Source organism: Anabrus simplex, chromosome 2, assembly GCF_040414725.1.
Source record: "Anabrus simplex isolate iqAnaSimp1 chromosome 2, ASM4041472v1, whole genome shotgun sequence".
Taxonomy (NCBI): domain Eukaryota; kingdom Metazoa; phylum Arthropoda; class Insecta; order Orthoptera; family Tettigoniidae; genus Anabrus; species Anabrus simplex.
In genome coordinates this window covers 1,040,438,460-1,040,458,967 of record NC_090266.1, presented here as the reverse complement: position 1 = coordinate 1,040,458,967, position 20,508 = coordinate 1,040,438,460, and the positions used below count along the sequence as shown (strand labels likewise).

At 37.3% G+C, this 20,508-nt stretch overlaps 1 protein-coding gene across 1 annotated transcript in view; it reads left to right on the top strand.

Moving 5' to 3' along the window:
• The window catches only part of LOC136863267 (acyl carrier protein), a 71,948-nt gene that overhangs the window by 9,521 nt on the left and 41,919 nt on the right, over window positions 1–20,508 (top strand). The window contains exon 3 of the mRNA XM_067139652.2: window positions 16,946–17,033. Within this exon, the coding sequence (XP_066995753.2) occupies window positions 16,946–17,033 (88 nt within the window). The remainder of the gene's footprint in view (window positions 1–16,945; window positions 17,034–20,508) is intronic.

The window sequence follows — 20,508 nt, the reverse complement described above, 5'->3', positions numbered from 1 at the left end:
AAACCTTTTAACATCCTACATTCAGTATCTTCAATACGGATAACAATGATTTTTATCACTTGGAGAGGGTTGAATCGGTGTGTCAAGTTTATAAGTTATTGGTCGTGGCAGGTAGCGAGAAAAGAGTTCAAATTCTTAGAACAATATAAAGAGAAACAATATCATCAGTATCAAGTGGAATTCAAATAAAAGTTAGTCAGCCTATAGTTAATCCTTTGTGAGGAGATAAATTAGCCTTCTACTTGAACTACGGTGCGGGAGCGAGGGAAAGTGTGACAGTAAACATCTGTAATTATAAAGTTCTATAAGAACTCAGTTAATATCACTAAAAGGTGTTCTGTAAAGGGTTGAGGGTATAAGAAATCAAATTGTAGTATTAATAGCTTGGCGAAGCAAATAATTTTTTTTTTGTGAAAAGGTAAGTTTAGTCCTTACAAAGCATGTGAGAGTGAGGAAGTGTGTTTGATGGCAAGTATTTTTTTTCTTCGTGAAAAGGTAAGGGTGCCGCTTCCGCACCCGGTATGCAGATTTAGGGATGATAAAAATCATATAAGAATGATGTGCAACGATACCTTAAGTAGTAGAAAGGAGAGATCCTTCCTTCATGCTTGCCAGAAACCCACCATCCCGCCCCCAAAAGTATTCTTATATAGAAGAATTAAAACTGAGACTGTGTAAATGAGATGATAGCGACCATGTGCTGTGTTCCTATTGGCCGGCTAATGTTCGCGAAGAGTTCCTATTCGCCGGACAAGCTTTCTAATGTCTCCGACAGAGCTCGAATCGTGTGCATGTACAGGGCTGCCATATTCGCTAAAAGTAAGAGAACCATAAATTCCTAACTCGCTGAAACCTATCTTTGCAAATCCAGGCCAAGCTCTGTCATGAGAACAGTGCACTCCCTTTGAGAGGCTCTTAACTATGGCCGCGGCGCATACTACCTGCACGGCAAGAAAAAATATGTAATTTAGCAACTCTAACCTATCTTTGCAAATCCAGGCCAAGCTCTGTCATGAGAACAGTGGCCCCCTTCGGGGGCCACACTCCCTTCAAGAGGCTCTTAACTATGGCCGCGGCGCATACTGCCCGCACGGCAAGAAAAAAATGTGATTTAGCAGCTCTAACCTATCTTTCCAAATCCAGGCCAAGCTCTGGTGGTCTTGTCACTAAGAATGCGTAAGTTGGCAAGCCTCCCGAGTGTTACGTGACGTCGCCCGTTTCACGCCATGTTGGATGTCTAACCTCACTTTTGCACACCGGGTACGGAAGCTTTACCAAGGTAAGTTTAGTCCTTACAAAGCAAGTGAGAGTGAGGAAGTGTGTTTGATGGTAAGTAGCTTTTTTTTATATATGGAGATTTTGGTTTGAGGTCTGCATTAAGGAGGAGAAATTATGTATTAAATGTATGAGATTATAGAGTTAATCAGTGGTGTGATAATTGTTACTTGTGCTTCTGGTGTTATAATGGTGAGAGAATATGAGAGGTGGAATTGGTGGAGGTGGGGGGGGGGGGTAGGTGGGGTTTTAAGTTTATGTGTTTTTGGTAGTGGTGGGATTGTGGGTACGGACAGAGTAGGAGTTGTGTTTTTTGAAATTAATGGAGACTTGGAAGATAATAATTTAATATTATTTAGAATGTTATGTTGATTTAAATTTAGTGATTGCAGTAATTTTGGTAACATTTCGTATAATGGGTTTTTTTACTTCAACTATATCATTGAGTTTTAGATTTTTGTTATAGTATTGGTCTAAAAATATATAGATGTTTTCTAATTCATTCATTAATTTTCCTTTACTTACTTTTTTAATAATTGTGAGGTCTTGATCTATAGTGGTTAAATGATCATAGCTGAGAATTTGTTGTGTTTGATGGCATTAAAATGTTCTAAGTCCCTACTTTGAAAGCTTCGGCCTGTTTGATCAATGTAAGAGGCGCCACATTGTGTGCATGCGAGTCTGTAAATGCCTGAGCCTGTGTAAAAGTTGTTGTTTGAACTGATTGTGTTGTGATTGAAGAATCATTTTTTGGTTAGTGTTGGAAGTTCTAAAGGTTATGCAAGAGTTTTGTTTTTTTATGGGGTTTGAAATTTGGTAAATGTCTGGATTGTTGTATGTGAAAGTAATAAACTTATTCTTTTTGGGTTTGTCAGGGATGAGTTTTGTTGTTAATTTGAGTTTGATTTTGTTGATTAAATTGTTAATTGTTTCTAGTTTATACCCATTATTTTTTGCTAAGTTTTTTATATAAGTGAGTTCGGTTTTTTGGTTTTTAGGTGATAGAGGGATTTTAAAGGCTCTGTAAATTAAGCTGTGAAAGGTAGCTAATTTATGGGATTTTGGATGTAATGAAATATTTTTTATTGTTGTTGAGGTGTGAGTAGGTTTCCTATAAATTTGGAAGTCAAAATTATCATTATTACGTGTTACTGTGATGTCTAGGAAATTTAAGGATCCGTTGACTTAGTCTTCTTTAGTAAATTTTATATTTTGGTCCAAGTTTAAAAAATTTAAAATATCAATACTGTTATTGAGTTCTTTATCAATAATTACGAAAGTGTCATCTACATATCGAAGCCACAAGTTAAGGCCTTTTATATTTGTAGAAATTTTATCATGTTCTAAAGACTCTAAATAGATGTCGGCTAAGATGCCGGATAAGGTATCTCCCATGGCTAGGCCATCTTGATGGTAAATTTTACCATTAAAAGTAAAATAGTTGTTTTTTTAGAACAAAGTTTAGGAGTCTTAAGAGTTCTTCTAATTCGAGCTTGCTAAGTTTACTGTGTTTAGTGAGGTTGTTTTTGATAATATTTATAGTTTCATTGACTGGTATGTTAGAATACATGTTAGTAATATCGAAAGAGCACATAGTGTAGTTGGGTAATAAAATGAATTCTTTTAAAATATTACAAAAATCAACTGAATTTTTTATTGGGGATTTATTGTTAAAAATGTAATGTTTTTTGAGAAAGTTGTGGATATATTTTGAGGTTTTATATGTTGGACTATTTCTGCAATTGATGATTGGACGTATAGGTTTATCTTTCTTGTGTAATTTAGGTAAGGCTCTTGCTGTGGGAGTATTAGGGTTCATAAGGATTAGTTTTTGTTGTTCTTGTTCATTTAGTAGAAATGTAGAGTTTTTTAATAATGTTTTTTTAAATTTCATTGGATTCTTATTGTGGGATCTTTATTAACTATTGTGTAAGTTTCATTTGTGAAAAAATCTTCAGTTTTTTTAATATAGTCCTTTTTATTTAATAAAACAGTAGTTTACCCCTCGTCAGCTTTAGTTATTATTATATTATCTTTTATTTTGTTTTTTATGTCTTTAATTATTTTAGTATGGTTAAGATTAGCATTTTTATTTAATACCTCAGTTAATGTTGGTAGTTTCTTTTTTATTTCATGTCTAGTATCATTTTGTAATTCGAAAGGTAGTTTAGAGATATTTGTCTCAACCTCTGCTATGGTGGTGGTGATATTGTTTTCTTTATGTATACTAGGCCAATTATGTTTTAATCCTTTATTTAAGAATTCTAATTCTTTATCTGAAAAGATCGTACTTGTTAAGTTAATTATGGCGGGTGTGTTGTTGAAAGGAGGAGTCTTTTTGTTTCTATTTTCTTGCCTTTTAGGTGACTGTAGTTGATTTTCTTTTAAAAAGGCAAGTTTTTTATTGAATGTTATTTGTTCCTTATTTAGGATGATATTTAATTTGTAATTTCAATTACGTCCAGTCGTCCGCTCTGTCGCTATCTGTGTCAGCGTCACTTGTACCTGATTAATTACATTTCAGATTGGGATTAAGGCTGATCAGGTATCTGATTAATTACCTTTCAGATTGAGATTAAGGCTGAAGATGCCCTTAATTAAAGGGCAAAACATGTCCCTATAATTTTATTCAAGATTTAATTTCTTAATTAAAATCTCTATTTATGTATTGAATAGGTGGAATAAATAAATTTTAATATTTGACTTCATTGTACATTTCAATACGGACCAAAACATGAGAATTATAACATGTAAGAATGCTTGCTGAAAAAAATTGGAATAAGAATAGAATGGCTATACAATAGAAGTCCGTTATAATGGGAATTCATAATGGCAATAAATTTACTCGCTATAGAGGATTGTCGTTGTATCCGATTTTCCGTAAAAGTCAGAAAATATACAAATAAACTATTAAAATTATTATGAAACAGCAGTCTGTTCTGAACTTTTCACAGTTGTTTTCCATACAGTGCCTTTACTCGTTAGTTACAGAATTTTCTAATTCTGATGCTCTGTGAACATGCATGTTCTTATGATTTGTAATGGACTGAGCAAGTGGCTGTCAGCTAGCATTTTGGAGATAGTGGGTTTGAACCCTACTGTCAAGTGGGTTTGAACCATACTGTCAGCAGCACTGAAGATGGTTTTTTTTTTGTGCTTTCCCATTTTCACACCAGACAAATGCTGGGGCTGTACGTTTATTAAGGCCACGGTTGCTTCCTTACTGCTCCTAGCTCTTTCCTAGCCCACCATCGTCATAAAACCTATCTTTGGTTCGATGTAAAGCAGATTGTGGGGAAAAAAAAAAAGTTAAAATGTAATAGCATCACTCCAGAGGCTTGTGTGACAAACGTTTCAGTCCTTTTACTTGAAACAGCATTATCTAACCTAACTTTACCATGCATGTATTATTCAAGCACCCTACACAGTAATGATAACCTTTCTGCTATAAATTTATGCGGGAATAGTCTTTCTGAAATTTAACCAGTTGTGAAAGTAAATAACCTAACCTCTGAAGTAAGTAATGTATACTGTTGATCATTTACTTCATCCTTTATTTCTAAGGAGTTACCAACTGCTCTTGGAAGTGCTATTTACGCACTTGTTACAAAAATATATTCCATCACCAGGCGAGTTGGCCTTGCGGTTAGGGGCGCGCAGCTGTGAGCTTGCATCCGGGAGATAGTGGGTTTGAATCCCACTCTCAGCAGCCCTGAAGATGGCTTTCCATGGTTTCCCATTTTCACATCAGGCTGTACCTTAATTAAGGCCACGGCTGCTACCTTCCCACTCCTAGGCCTTTCCTATCCCATCGTCGCCATAAGACCTATGTGTCAGTGCGACGTAAAGCCACTAGCAAAAAAAAAAAGAAACAAAGAAAAAATTTCCCCCCTTGTTTTTGAACTTCATTGTTTGTTTACATTAGTCTGAATTCGTGAGTCGATGGGCGTTATTAATCGACGTCGACAGCACCTTTGAATGTCTGCGAGAATTCGTTTATGCACTTAGTGAGAAATCAGTATGAAAGATGACCAATTTTATTCAATATATGTAACGACACAAGTGACGCTGACACAGAAAGCGACAGAGCGGACGACTGGACGGACGTGAGTAATGGCGACCCTGGGCCAACAGATATTATTCCCGCTTATAATATTGATCAAGGGCCAATATTACCATCACACTTTGATACTGATACACCCCCTGTAGAATATTTTCATCTATTTTTTGATGACGAAATATTTGATGATATTCTCAGTGAAACTAAATTACATGGGGACTTTTCTTACGCTCCGGGCGGAATCATATATATATATGTTCCGTTCGAAAATCGCGGGTTTATTAGCTGAGGAGGTACCCAAATATGCTCAGAGATGTTACGAGCTGTTCTCTCAACTCTTCCTGTGAGGGAAATGACTGCAGTATTTTGCTTAGTTTGTTCTCCTGTTTATGCAAGTTACATAATACATACGTTGCGCGACGCAGTTTTCTCGTATGCGTACTTCTTACGTATTTTTGTGGTTTTCCGGTAAAATGGCACCACGAAAAGGGATCAGTGATACATAGTGTCAATGTTGGATGATACGGTCGAAGAAGTGTCTGATTTTAGTGAATGTGAGTCTGAGGATGAAAATTCTTTCTCCAGCTCGTCTGAATGCTACGATGACACAAGTGACGCTGACACAGATAGCGACAGAGCGGACGACTGGACGGCCGCAAGTAATAGCTACCCTAGGCCAACAAATATTATTCCCGTTTGTAATATTGATCAAGGGCCAATATTACCATCACACTTTGATACTGATACGCCCCCTCTAGAATATTTTCATCTATTTTTTGATGATAAAATATTTGATGATATTCTCAGTGAAACTTAATTACATGGGGACAAATTATAGGCAACACTGACAAAAAGAAAAAGAAAAAAAAAAAAAAAAAAAAAGAGCAGCAGATGAGAAATTGGCATCACCTAATATTGCGTGACATAAAGGCATTTATTGATATCATCAGCATGGGACTTCACCCCTTGCCAGATGTCAAAGACTGTTTTTCAATGGCCTGGGTTAACAAAATGCAATTTTTTAGTGATGTTTTCTCTGAGGATGAGATTTTACTTATTTTCTGAAATCTGCACTTTGCTCATGGGGAAGGAAATGCCAATATTCCTAATAGCGTCCTTGGTTTCTCCTTTAAGCGAGGATAACGTATAATGAAACTTCTCAAAATTTGACAGATCATTGTTATCAACTAGCAGGTTATGAAAAGGTGTCCCTGAAGTGAAGCAAAGTTATTAATGTGCCATCAAATGTAGGGAGCTTGATTTGTAGCAGTTTTATTTGCCTTCCACATCATTGGATGAAAGGGAACGTACTTCGTCAGCTAAATGTGAAGTCGGGGAAATTATAGCCTTTCTAAGCTTAGCTTCCAGAAGATCGCTAATATTTTCAAATTTCTGGTGGTAATAGATATGTGAATCGATATTTTCATCCAGAGTCGCCACTGTGAGAACAAACACTGGTATCATAAAACGACCCATCAAGAAGTTGTGTGGTTTGCCGGAGAATGAGCAAGAATACTAAAAGTGTTGAGTTACATAGTGATGTGATTATAAGTTTATGAACACTATCACTATCTTAATCAATACTGATCTGTATTTAGGGTAGTCGCCCAGGTGGAAGATTCTCTATCTGTTGTTTTCATAGACTTTTCTTAAATGATTTCAAGGAAATTTGAAATTTATTGAACATCTCCCATGGTAAGTTATTCCAATCCCTAACTCCCCTACCTATAAGCGAATATTTGCCCCAATTTGTCCTCCTGTATTCCAGCTTTATCTTCATATTGTGATCTTTAAGACATCACTCAAACATATTCGTCTACTGATGTCATTCCACGCCATCTCTCCACTGACAGCTCGGAACATACCACTTAATACCAATATAAATGGTCCGTTATTGGACATTATAAATTTAGATTCCCTACGGGAATCCACATCTATAACATACCTCTTAGTCGAGCAGCTCGTCTCCTTTCTCCCAAGTCGTCCCATCCAAACTTTGCAACATTTTTGTAACGCTGCTCTTCTGTCAGAAATCACCCAGAACAAATCAAGCTGCTTTTCTTTGGATTTTTCCAGTTCTTGAATCAAGTAATCCTGGTGAGGGTCCCATACACTGGAACCATACTCTAGTTGGGGTCTTACCAGAGACTTATATGCCCTCTCCTTTACATCCTTACTACAACCCCTAAATACCCTCATAACCATGTGCAGAGATCTGTACCCTTTATTAACAATCATATTTATGTGATCACCCCAATGAAGATCTTTCCTTATATTAACACTTAGGTACTTACACTACAGTGATCCCCAGAAGGAACTTTCACCCCATAAGTGCAGTAATTAAAACTGAGAGGACTGTTCCTATTTGTGAAACTCACAACCTGACTTTTAACCCCATTTATTATCATACCATTGCCTACTGTCCATCTCACAACATTATCTATTAACATCATCTGCAAACAGCCTTATCTCTGATTCCACTTCTTTACACACATCATTGATATATATAAGAAAATATAAAGGTCCAATAATACTGCCTTGAGAAATTCCCCTCTTCATTATTACAGGGTCAGATAAAGCTTTGCCTACTCTAATTCTCCGAGTTCTATTTTCTAGAAATATAGCCACCCATTCAGTCACTTTTTTTTCTAGTCCAATTTCACTCCTTTTTGCCAGTAGCCTCCCATGATCTACCCTATGAAATGCCTTAGATGGTCAGTCAAAATACAGTCCATTTGACCTCCTGAATCCAGGATATCTGCTATATCTTGCTGGAATCCTACAAGTTGAGCTTCAGTGGAATAATCTTTCCTGGCTGTGAACTGGGTCTTTTTGCTCATTTTTAACACGTTATTATGGAACAGTGAAACATATTATATGCCTGATTTTTGTACCGTATGAAGGTGTCAATCATCCAAAATGAAGATGTGAATCAACAAGTGAGTATCTGAAGTAATTTAATTATACTAGTCGTATGAAAAAGATGAAAAAAATAGTACAGAAAAAATTTTTTACATTGAGATTATACCAATAAGCTTGCTCAAACAATAAAAAATACATTTAATGCGACTACTTAGGCCACAAATAAACACAAATGCAGTGGAATAAAATATTTACCTATTTAGGAATAGTTTGTTTTCGTATGGTAGTCTTGAAAACATTGGACTATACACAGTCCTACTTTGCACTCCTTGCACCACCATCTACTCTCTCTTCTGACGCGCTTACCACTTTCCTTCTTGCCCCTGTCTGAGCATACCTTGCAATAACGAGTAGCATTCACTTTATTGTTCGTTGGAGGAACCTTTTCTGGAAAATGGCGAGCAAAAGTCCTGTTAACACTGGGGGAGGGAGTAGGTTCCAGCCTTGAGGTGTCTCCTCCTCCTTTAGCTGCTAACCGCGAACTGATCACTCTCATGTAATCCACAAGAGATATCTTTGATTTTGAGATCTCTTTATATAGAATGAAACCATTCACAACAGGCATAAGGAACAAATGGAAGAAGAGCTTTTTCCACCATTTCATTGTCTTCCGTGCAAATGGGTAATAACTGTTCAGTTGATCTACTCTATCAACACCAGTTTTATTTATATTGTAATTGATGACTACATCAGGCTTTAGTTTCTGTACGACACCACCCTTCGATCTACCAGAAACAAGTGTAGTGGAAGCCTTATGTTTTGTTGAAAGTTATAAAATATCCCGCTTGCTCTTCCACTTCGCAGCAAGAAGGCGCCCTTTCCTCAAAAATATCATCTTGTCCTTCAATTTTTTGTCTTGAACGTTGGTGGTAAACCCTTCCTGTTTTTCATGACAGTTCCAAAAGCCAGGGTTTTCTTTTGCCACAGCATATTCAGTAGGGAGGGGCTAGTATAGTACCTGTCCATATAAATACAGTGGCCCTTACTGAAAAACTGTGAGCTTAATCTATCTACAAGAGCCTCAATGCTGTTGTCAACGTTCCCTGCGGATCACGTATATATTTCACAGTTCAGTACGTAGCCTGTTGCCGCATTGCAAAGTACATACATTTTCATACAGTACTTCTTGGGCTTATTCTTCATATAAACCCTAAACACTACTCGACCACGGAAGGGACATATAGCCTCATCTATTTTTAGGTTCTCATACGGCTGAAAACTGACAATGCATTTGTGCACAAAAAAATCAAAGAAAGGCCTGAGTTTATGTAGTGGGTTATGATTAGGTTTCCCCCTTCTTGATGAAAGTGGTATTGTCATTTAGGTGCAACATAAATAAAATTCCGGAAAATCTATCACGAGTCAACAATCGACTGGCAAGTCCTGTCTGATAAAAGATATCAGTAGACCAATAATGACTAAGTTTGGGTAACTTCACCACACACATGTGCAAAATTGTTGCAAAAATCCAATAAATTTTGTGAAGTTTTACTGCAGACCACCGGTGCCACATGGAATTTTCTTTCAGTTTGCCCTGATGTTTCATTGCCGCAATTGTCGTACCTGCATATCTGTCAGTTTCTGTTTTTATATTTTTGATCACATCGTCACTAAAAAAATTTACTGAAAAAAATCCATTTCGTCACTCCCCGCGCGAAACTGAGTAGAACCAGATGCCGACTGGAAGACAGGTAGCTGTGATTGGTCATTTGTTTCTGACCATTCATCATCAGGTTCAGATGATCTAGCAGATGTTCCCAGCACAGGTGAATCATCAGCCTGCATCTCTTCGTCTAAACAAAAAAACAAAAAAACACCCAAATTTCTGTAGGCGAAGTATTTCTATCGTTTGTATTCGGAGTATAATACAGCTAAACACTTATGTTCCAAAGTGACGTAACAAATAAAAATCTTACCTGAACTATCGCTTGATACGTTATCCGGTTCGTAAGCAGGGTTGTCATTACATTCATCCATCTCTGAACCCGCTTCTCCCGATAAAATATCCAAAATATCACTATCATTGAGCCGGCGTGAAGACATGTTTACACAGTAACACAGCTGACAGCGTGACAGATTTGGCGCGCGCAGCACACGGCACACCGAGTGCTTTGGTAGAGGTCACGGCAAGGAGAAAATACCCTGCTTATCGTTTCAATTCGAAATTCCCGATAACTGCTGCATTCTAGTGGTCACTAGATGAACTATTACCTCCAACCAAGGGACGGGAACCGTACGCGATACGTGCAGCTGGATATAAACACAAAAAAATCATGCCCGTATCACATACGGGTGCTGTCCAGAAGCAGGAAAGCAGTGCGCCCGTATCCCGTACGGGCATAGTGTTGAAAGTGTTAACAATTGCTTTAAACCCATCCCAGAGTATGTTTACATTTTTATTTACTGTTTTCCACCAATCATATTTACTTTTTCTAAACTCCCTCATGCCTGTTTTATCACCAATATGGTACTGCCTAATAGTCCTAATTTTAATACCTTCCTTTCTTTCACATTTATTTTTAACTATGACAAAAACAGCTTCGTGATCACTAATACCATCTATTACGTCGGTTTCTCTATAGAGTTTATCTGGTTTTACCAGCACCAAATCCAAAATATTCTTCCCTCTAGTTGGTTCAATCACTTTCTGAATCAACTGCCCTTCCCATATTTACTTATTTGCCATTTTGTTTCCTATGTTCGCATTACATTTCCAATTGACATTTGGTAAATTGAGATCACCTGCTACTATCACATTCCTTTCCATATCGTTTCCAACATAGGTGATTATCTTATCAAATAATTCCTAATCAGCATCGGCGCTACCCTTTCCCGGTCTGTACACTCCAAAGACAAGTTGCCTATTATCTTTAGAGATGAGCCTTACACCTAGAATTTCATGTTTGTCACCCTTAACTTTTTCGTAGCTTACAAATTCTTCTTTCACCAGAATGAATACTCCCCCTCCTACCATTCCTATCATCTCTCTACGATACACACTCCAGTTACCTGAGAATATTTCTGCATCCATTATACCATTTCTCAGCGATGACTCAACTCCTATTACAAAATCTGGTGGGTATATATCTATTAAATTACTTAATTCTATTCCTTTCTTTACAATACTTCTACAGTTGAGCACTAACATTTTTATGTCATCCCTACTTGACTTCCATTGTCCTGTACCCTAGGCCACCCCGTTTCCCTGAACGTACCTGTCTATAACCCTTGTAAACAAATATCCAAACTTATATGTGTCTGTTTTCCTCTTCTGCGAACCATGTGACCTTGCCGCGGTGGGGAGGCTTGCGTGTCCCAATGATGCAGATATCCGAGCCGCAGGTGCAACCATATCGGATGGGTATCTGTTGAGAGACCAGACTAACGAATGGTTCATCGAAAGGGGGGTAGCAGCCTTTCGATAGTTGCAAGGGTGGCAGTCTAGATGATTGACTGATACGGCCTTGTAATAATACTCAACATGGCTTAGCTGTGTTGATACTGCTACACGGCTGAAAGCAACGGGAAACTACAGCCGTAACTACCTCCCGAGGACATGCAGCTCTCTCTGTATGAATGATGTACTGATGATGGCTTCCTCCTGGGTAAAATATTCCGGGGGTAAACTAGTCTCCCATTCGGATCTCCGGGTGGGGACTACACGAGAGGGGGCGATCATCAGGAAGATGGATACTGATATTCTGCGAGTCGGAGCGTGGAATGTTAGAAGTTTGAATCGTTGTGGTAGGTTAGAGAACCTGAAAAGGGAGATGGATAGGCTAAAGTTAGATGTAGTTGTATAAGTGAAGTACGTTGGCAGAAAGAACAAGATTTTTGGTCAGGCGACTACCGAATTATCAACACAAAATCAAACAGGGGAAATGCAGGAGTTGGTTTAATAATGAATAAGAAAATAGGGCAGCGGGTAAGCTACTACGACCAGCATAGTGAAAGAATTATTGTCGTCAAGATAGACACCAAACCAATGCCCACCACAATAGTGCAGGTCTATATGCCTACTAGTTCAGCGGATGATGAAGAAATCGAAAGAATATATGAGGAAATAGAAGATTTAATACAATATGTAAAAGGTGACGAGAATCTAATTGTGATGGGAGACTGGAATGCAGTGGTAGGCCAAGGAAGAGAAGGTAATACAGTAGGAGAATTTGGATTGGGACAAAGGAACGAAAGAGGAAGTCGGCTGGTTGAATTCTGCACTGATCATAATTTAGTCCTTGCCAGTACCTGGTTCAAACACCACAAACAACGGCTGAATACGTAGACGAGACTTGGAGACACCGGAAGGTATCAAATAGACTTCATTATGATTAGGCAGAGATTCAGAATCCAGGTGTTGGATTGCAAAACATTCCCAGGAGCAGACGTGGACTCTGACCATAACTTGTTGGTCATGAAATGCCATCTGAAGTTGAAGAAATTGAAGAAAGGAAAGAATGCAAAAAGATGGGATCTAGACAAGTTAAAAGAAAAGAGTGTGAGGGATTGTTTCAAGGAACATGTTGCACAAGGACTAAATGAAAAGGCTGAAGGAAACACTATAGAGGAAGAGTGGAGAGTCATGAAGAATGAAGTCAGTAGGGCTGCTGAAGAAATGTTAGGAAGGAAGAAAAGATCAACTAAGAATCAGTGGATAACTCAGGAGATACTAGACCTGATTGATGAACGACGAAAATACAAGAATGGTAGAAATGAAGAGGGCAGAAAAGAATACAGGCGATTAAAGAATAAAGTGGATAGAAAGTGCAAGGTAGCTAAGGAAGAATGGCTGAAGGAGAAGTGCAAGGATGTCGAAGGTTGTATGGTCCTGAGTAAGGTAGATGCTGCATACAGGAAAATCAAGGAAACCTTTGGAGAAAGGAAATCTAGGTGTATGAATATTAAGAGCTCAGATGGAAAGCCACTTCTAGGGAAAGTAGACAAAGCAGAAAGATGGCAGGAACATATCCAACAGTTGTATAAAGGTAAAGATGTAAATAATTTGGTTCTGGAGCATGAAGAGGCTGTTGATGCTGATGAAATGGGAGACCCAATTTTGAGGTCAGAGTTTGACAGAGCTGTGAGTGACCTCAATAGGAACAAGGCACCTGGAATTGATGACATTCCCTCTGAATTACTGACTGCCTTAGGAGAAACCAGCATGGCAAGGTTATTTCATTTAGTGTGCAAGATGTATGAGACCGGAGAAGTTCCATCCGATTTTCAGAAGAATGTTGTTATACCTATTCCCAAGAAAGCCGGTGCTGACAGGTGTGAAAACTACCGCACCATTAGTTTAGTATCTCATGCCTGCAAAATTTTAACACGTATTATTTACAGAAGAATGGAAAAACAAGTAGAAGCTGAGTTGGGAGAAGATCAATTTGGCTTCAGAAGAAATTTAGGCACACGTGAAGCAATACTGACTTTACGTCTGATCTTAGAGGATCGAATCAAGAAGGACAAGCCCACGTACATGGCATTCGTAGATCTAGAAAAGGCATTCGATAATGTTGATTGGACCAAGCTATTTATGATTCTGAAGATGATAGGGATCAGATATAGAGAACGAAGAATTATCTACAATCTGTATAAAAATCAGTCTGCAGTGATAAGAATCGAGGGCTTTGAAAAAGAAGCAGCAATCCAGAAAGGAGTGAGGCAAGGCTGCAATTTGTCCCCTCTCCTTTTCAGTGTTTACATAGAACAGGCAGTAAAGGAAATCAAAGAGAAATTTGGAAATGGAATCACAGTCCAAGGAGAGGAAATCATAACCTTGAGATTTGCCGATGATATTGTTATTTTATCTGAGACTGCAGAAGATCTCGAAGTTGCTGAATGGTATGGATGAAGTCTTGGGTAAGGAGTACAAGATGAAAATAAATAAGTCCAAAACAAAAGTAATGGAGTGCAGTCGAACGAAGGCAGGTGATGTAGGAAATATTAGATTAGGAAATGAAGTCTTAAAGGAAGTAGATGAATATTGTTACTTGGGTAGTAAAATAACTAACGATGGCAGAAGTAAGGAGGACATAAAATGCAGACTAGCACAAGCAAGGAAGAGCTTTCTTAAGAAAAGAAATTTGCTCACTTCAAACATTGATATCGGAATTAGAAAGATGTTTTTGAAGACTTTCGTGTGGAGCGTGGCATTGTATGGAAGTGAAACATGGACGATAACTAGCTCAGAAAGAAAGAGAATAGAAGCTTTTGAAATGTGGTGTTACAGAAGAATGCTGAAGGTGAGATGGATAGATCGAATCACGAATGAAGAGATACTGAATCGAATTGGTGAGAGGAGATCGATTTGGCTAAATTTGACGAAAAGAAGAGATAGAATGATAGGGCATATCTTAAGACACCCAGGACTTGTTCAGTTGGTTTTTGAAGGAAGTGTAGGTGGTAAGAACGGTAGGGGTAGACCAAGGTATGAATATGACAAGCAGATTAGAGCAGATGTAGGATGCAATAGTTACGTAGAAATGAAAAGGTTAGCGCAGGATAGAGTGGCATGGAGAGCTGCATCAAACCAGTCTATGGACTGATGACTCAAACAACAACATGTGTCTGTTATGTATCAGTTAGGGTTCAGTTTGAATGTGTTAGAAATCTGTCTTTAAGTTAAAATGTACTATGCATTTCATTATAGAGGTGAGTCTCATAAATAATTTTTCTCTTTTTTTTTTAGTTTCAGTATGTTTATTCATTCCTAATTCTGGCTATCATTTCCAGATTTACTTCTTTGCCTGAGGCCCTAAGTCAACTTAAAGACATCATATTGTTATTATATATATTTTAATGTTATAATTATTCCTACAACATTGTTTTGTCTGGTATACATAGGTTTTAGTTATCACATAACTTTTTAAATTTTTATTTGGCTGAAGATGGCCACTAAGTGGCTGAAACTATTCCCAGGACTGATGTAATATTATTTACTTGATATATTGTCAATTTATTTCTTATAAGATCTGGTGTGTCTCATGAATTCATTTGAAGCCAGATTCATAAGCTGCTGCCCCTGTGCATTGCAGAATGTTCTACTAACTGCAGAAAGCTGTAGGAACTCTACCTGTCTGGTCAAAAGTGGACTTTTGTTATCATAGATGAAGCACATAACGGCAACTAACTCCATGGAATATATGGTATTACCAACGAAGGGGAGAATATATATAATGTATAAAGAAGGCGAAGGAAGTTTTCCCAAGGGTTTCATGGTAATAACAAGATATACCTGCAATAGCAAGTTTAACCATCTGTCAGGTAGCTAAAAATGTGAAAGTCGACTCTGCATATCTTCAGATTAACAACCTGATAATAATTTTCTGCACAATCTGTATGGTACAGGTTCATGTAAGGTCTGGCTGCATCAGGATAAGGCTTCAACACACAAGTTTACTTCAATGTGCCAGTTTTTGGAGGATGTGGAGAGAGAAACTGGAAAACATTCCATCCCTCATGGTGACATCCTTGATTTATATTTCTATGATGTAGATGTTGATTCCCATAGGGAACATGAAATATTTGTCCTGAATGAGTAAATTTATAATACCAATATAATGGTCTGTTATTGGACATTATAAATTTTCCAGCAAACTCATTTTTGGTTGCCTGCGTTTTGCCCTCTTGTGCTAAGTTGGGCTCATCAGTTGGAACTTAGCACACCTACCAAGACGCAAGGCTAGTGCATACCGTGGAGGCCACTGCATAGGCTACTTAGCACAAGAGGGCGAAATGCAGGCAACCAAGAATGAGTTAGCTGGAAAATTTATAATGTCCAATAACGGACCATTATATTGGTATTATATATTTCTATGCCTTTCAATTATTGGAAACTACCCATGTAAGCAGAAAGCCACAAACTGTAGACAGTCTCTGGAAAGCCTGCGAACAAGAGTAATTAACATGGACGTTATTTTTCTTCATACCAGGTTGCAGCAGTGAAAATTGCAGTGCAAGAGCAATAGCTCACGCTCAAGGCCACCACATCAAACATTACCACTGGGGGATGCCTGCTTTTTAATAAGTTAAACCTGTTTAAAATGTTACCATTAGGATGCAAATAACCCTCCATAGCTGATAATGGAAAACTTTATCTACAAGAGAATGATGGAAGGTATACCTTTTGGTGGTAGGAAAAACATTTGCTTCGGAATAGGATGATGAACTACTGTATATGAGAGAGGAATTGGGTTTCACAAAGCAGTCTTCATCAAAGATTACAAAATGACCAAAGCAGAATTTTGGACTTTAATCATTTCCAGCAACATTAAGAACTAGCCACGGCACTGATCACAAATGTTGACTTGAAAAGCAAAAATGCAAATAACAAAAGATCAGGTCGTCTTATATTTTCAATAAATTGTTACTGTATTAAATAAAGGAGAAACTTCTTTTTTTCATATCATTGTTAATTTTCTAATAAGTTCACATGTTTATGTATCATGTGATTTTTATTGCCCATTTTGTATTACTGAAATTGTCATCTTAAATTCCCAACTGTTGTCTTGGTCTACTTTGTAAACTGTTATATACTAAGGTATGTTGGGTTAAATTGATATAGAATTAAATTAGGAATATGTTCTTAACATGATGTACATCAAACAACTCTCTATTTATCTACCTATCTTTTATTTGGTCTAGTGTCAAGTGTTATTTTGTTGCTTACTCTATTAATTTATGTTGCAGTTAACTGTCGATTCACACTTCATGGATGATCTGGGTTTGGATTCACTTGACCATGTTGAAATTATAATGGGAATAGAGGATGAATTTGGTATGTATATACAATCATTTCCTTTTTTTAGTAGTGGAAAGGAACAGATAAGTCCTTTTGTTAGTGAACTTTTGAGCTTTCATGACTGCAGTCCACTTGAAAGGGATTTTCAGCTGTTAGGTCGCGTGGAGTATTGTACGTGAAACTTTTAGTGATACTTCGGCTCCATAGTCCTAAATCGGTAGACCTTGGTTATCTTGGAGTTTTGTACTGGCAACCTCTGACACCAAAAAATATGAATCGGTTATGCATTGCCATGAGACATCTGGCGGTATAATTGCAACACTTTAACCCCTTATAGGTTGGTGGCTAAATATTTAGCCACCCCACATAAAGGTCCGTATTGTTAAAAAATTGTAATGAATTTGGTCTTTATCACCATAAACCACAATCCTGAACGGATAGTGGCTAAATAGTAAGCCACACAGAAGATTTTGAAAGCTATGCAATCTACTGGAATTGGAATACGATCGAGGTGGCTAAGGATATTGCCACCATCCATTGAGGCTCCATGGAAAAACATGGTTATGCTATATTGGAGTGAATTCAATGTTGTTTTTCTAACAAACAAAATTTGAATTGCTAGTTGTGGCTATATCAATGTCTTCAGTTTATATCCAGACAGTTTATTCTGTCAAAAGTTAGCAGATCTCTTCACAAGTACATTGTTTTATGAAGTTGTTTTGTTGACGTTGCGCCAAACAATACTACGCTTGCCAACTAATTATTTTACATTATAAAGGAAACACATATAGTTATAGAATAGTGTGTGATAAAAATGCATGTAGAAATAAACATGTATGTAACCAATATGCCATTTTAGTATTGGAAATTATCTGCTCAAATAATATTATCACCCTTATCCGAGTTGGAAAGTGACAGAACATAACCTCACTTTTAACCGTAGGCCTAGTCCTATGTTTATGCTATAAATGATAATTATAACAGCGTTCAGCTGCTATAAAACATCTATCCGTATTTTCTTATATATGTTTCAAGATACGTCATGGAGAAATACGTGGACGTAAATAAACATGTCGGCACACGAGCTATTCGACTTACTAGATGCTGTTTCAGCAGATCAAGCATACGACCCCGAGGAACGTGGGGATAGTGATGCTGAAGATTCTGTTGCGTACAGAGCTCGGATGATGGATACATCTACTTATTCTAAAAGCAGCAATGATTCTATATTGTACGAGAATGTCAGAGATAGAATCAGCTGATCCCATTTATACTGGTGACAGTGGCGTACAAAATAATCCTGAAAATTTTCCTAGTCTCTCATCAAGGTTCATCCAAATTTGTAAAGACTATTTGTATTTGTCCTACGGTATTGTTTAAAAGTTCTTACAAATGAAAGAAAATTGTGGCTTCATATAATTAAGGTGGCTAAATAAGTAGCCACCATCCACACACAGAAAGTTGTGGGTCAGAATGGATGGTGGCTAAATATTTAGCCACCCTATTTCTATTCGTATATAACAAATTTAGGAGCAAATTGCCTTAAAAACTGTTCTAACCTACTCGTTTGCAACTCAGGATTAAGAGAAACATAAAAATATACCCATTACCAAAGAAAAAAATCCTGCCCTATAAAGGGTTAAATACTGTTGTATTTTCCACAACAAAGTCAAAATATATGTTAAGCTTGAACATGAGTGAGGAAAATCAAAGTATATCACAGGAACAACCTAGATCTCCTACACAGAAACGACGGTTTAGAAAATTCATATTGATCATACTATCGATTCAATTCAGATTTCATTTCCATTCAGTTGGCAGTATTACCAGAACCGTTATTGCTCCCTCCTTACCCCTCACCCCTGTAAAACGAAGTGTCACTAAGTTTCATGGATAGTATATACAGTACATGGTGAAGAGATGTAAAGTATAAAGCAAATGTTGTGGAATGAAAAGCAGTTTTTCATCCTATGTTCTACCAATAGGGTGTCCTTTCCATTTTTGCCCTCTTGGCAAAGATCTATTGCCAGCACAACCGACTGTTTAGAGCAATACTATCGTAAATACTATTTTTTTTAAATTATGGATACTCGAGTTTAGGCTTTAATTACTAATGAACCCATAGGCCTATTGCAAAAATGAGTTATACCAAGATCTTCCTTCTTTAATTCTGCAATAGGCATACAAGTTAAGTTATTTTTAAAGTTTTTAGGATGTAGTAAATATTGTCTGGGTTTTTGGCTTCTCTAGGAACTGCTCACGTAAAAATATATACATGGAAAACTACTTATCTGATGGTAATGAAATTTTAATATGTTATAGCCACATGTATTCATAGTGTATTAGAGCCAAAACTGGTTAGGACATTTTTGTGGAGACCGAAAAGACAGAACGTCATAAAGAGGGGAACGTGCTAAAAAAGATGAAAAACAATTTCGCTGTTAAATTTACAGTTAGGTTTCGACATAAAAATAATTACGATAACAACAAAGAAACAAGTGTTTACAATTATAATTAATGAGATAAATAAAGAAATACCACATTTTAAGAACACCAACGTAGTAAAACTTCAAGGAAAAAGTTCTTAGAAACGTGAACTATACATGTCGTTTACAATTATGTTTAAAGTTGTTACTGAAAAGTCCAACATCTGGGCGATTTGCACATGTTTCATGTGTGATTTAGCATCCACTTTCTCAAACTTTAATTTTTAATCATCTGTAAACTGTCTAGCTTTCTTCTTCATCATAACTTAATCTCCTGCAAACCAGTATGCGTTAGTATAGTAGGGCTAATAAATTTATGTACGTTGTTACACAATTCATTTACGAACGTAAAAGTAAGCATCAACATGTTAGCTGTATACGTTAGTACAGTAGGCGTAATTTACGTACGTTATTACACACGTAAGTCCAACAGGCCTAATTTACGTACATAAGTCACTCAGGCCTCTTTCAGACGGCGCGGGAGTAAAATGTGCCCATGTATATGCGCGGGTGCACCCGCTTCCGCTGACTCTTCCATACACAACGGGTTGAGTGGTAAAACTCCCCGCACTTTACAGCGGATCATTTTCAACACACTTTTCAGTGTGGTAATAAGTATGGACCATCATAGTCTTCATTTACACTTAAGAAAATACTAAAATAGTTCACGCATGCTGTGTCCTTCACATTTCGTTACAGAGGAAGATGGGTCCAATTTTGAAGATACTCTCTCAATAACGGGTCTAAATGATATCGCATTCCCAAACACAAGACCAGGTGGCATTTCGAACATTAAAGTTTACAAGTTCTCAGTGTCTATTTCGGGTTCCCTAACGACCGCTGTACATCGCACAGGAAAAGAAAAAAGCACATGAATAACTTTTCAATTGAAAATGAGAAATAAATACTGTATGTCAAATGGGTGAGAGCGGGCCTACTTTTGTTTATCGTTTCGATCCATTTCTGCTTTCTTATAGTACACTATCAGGTTCTGTACTGATGTCGCGAGCACGGTCGATCCGTTG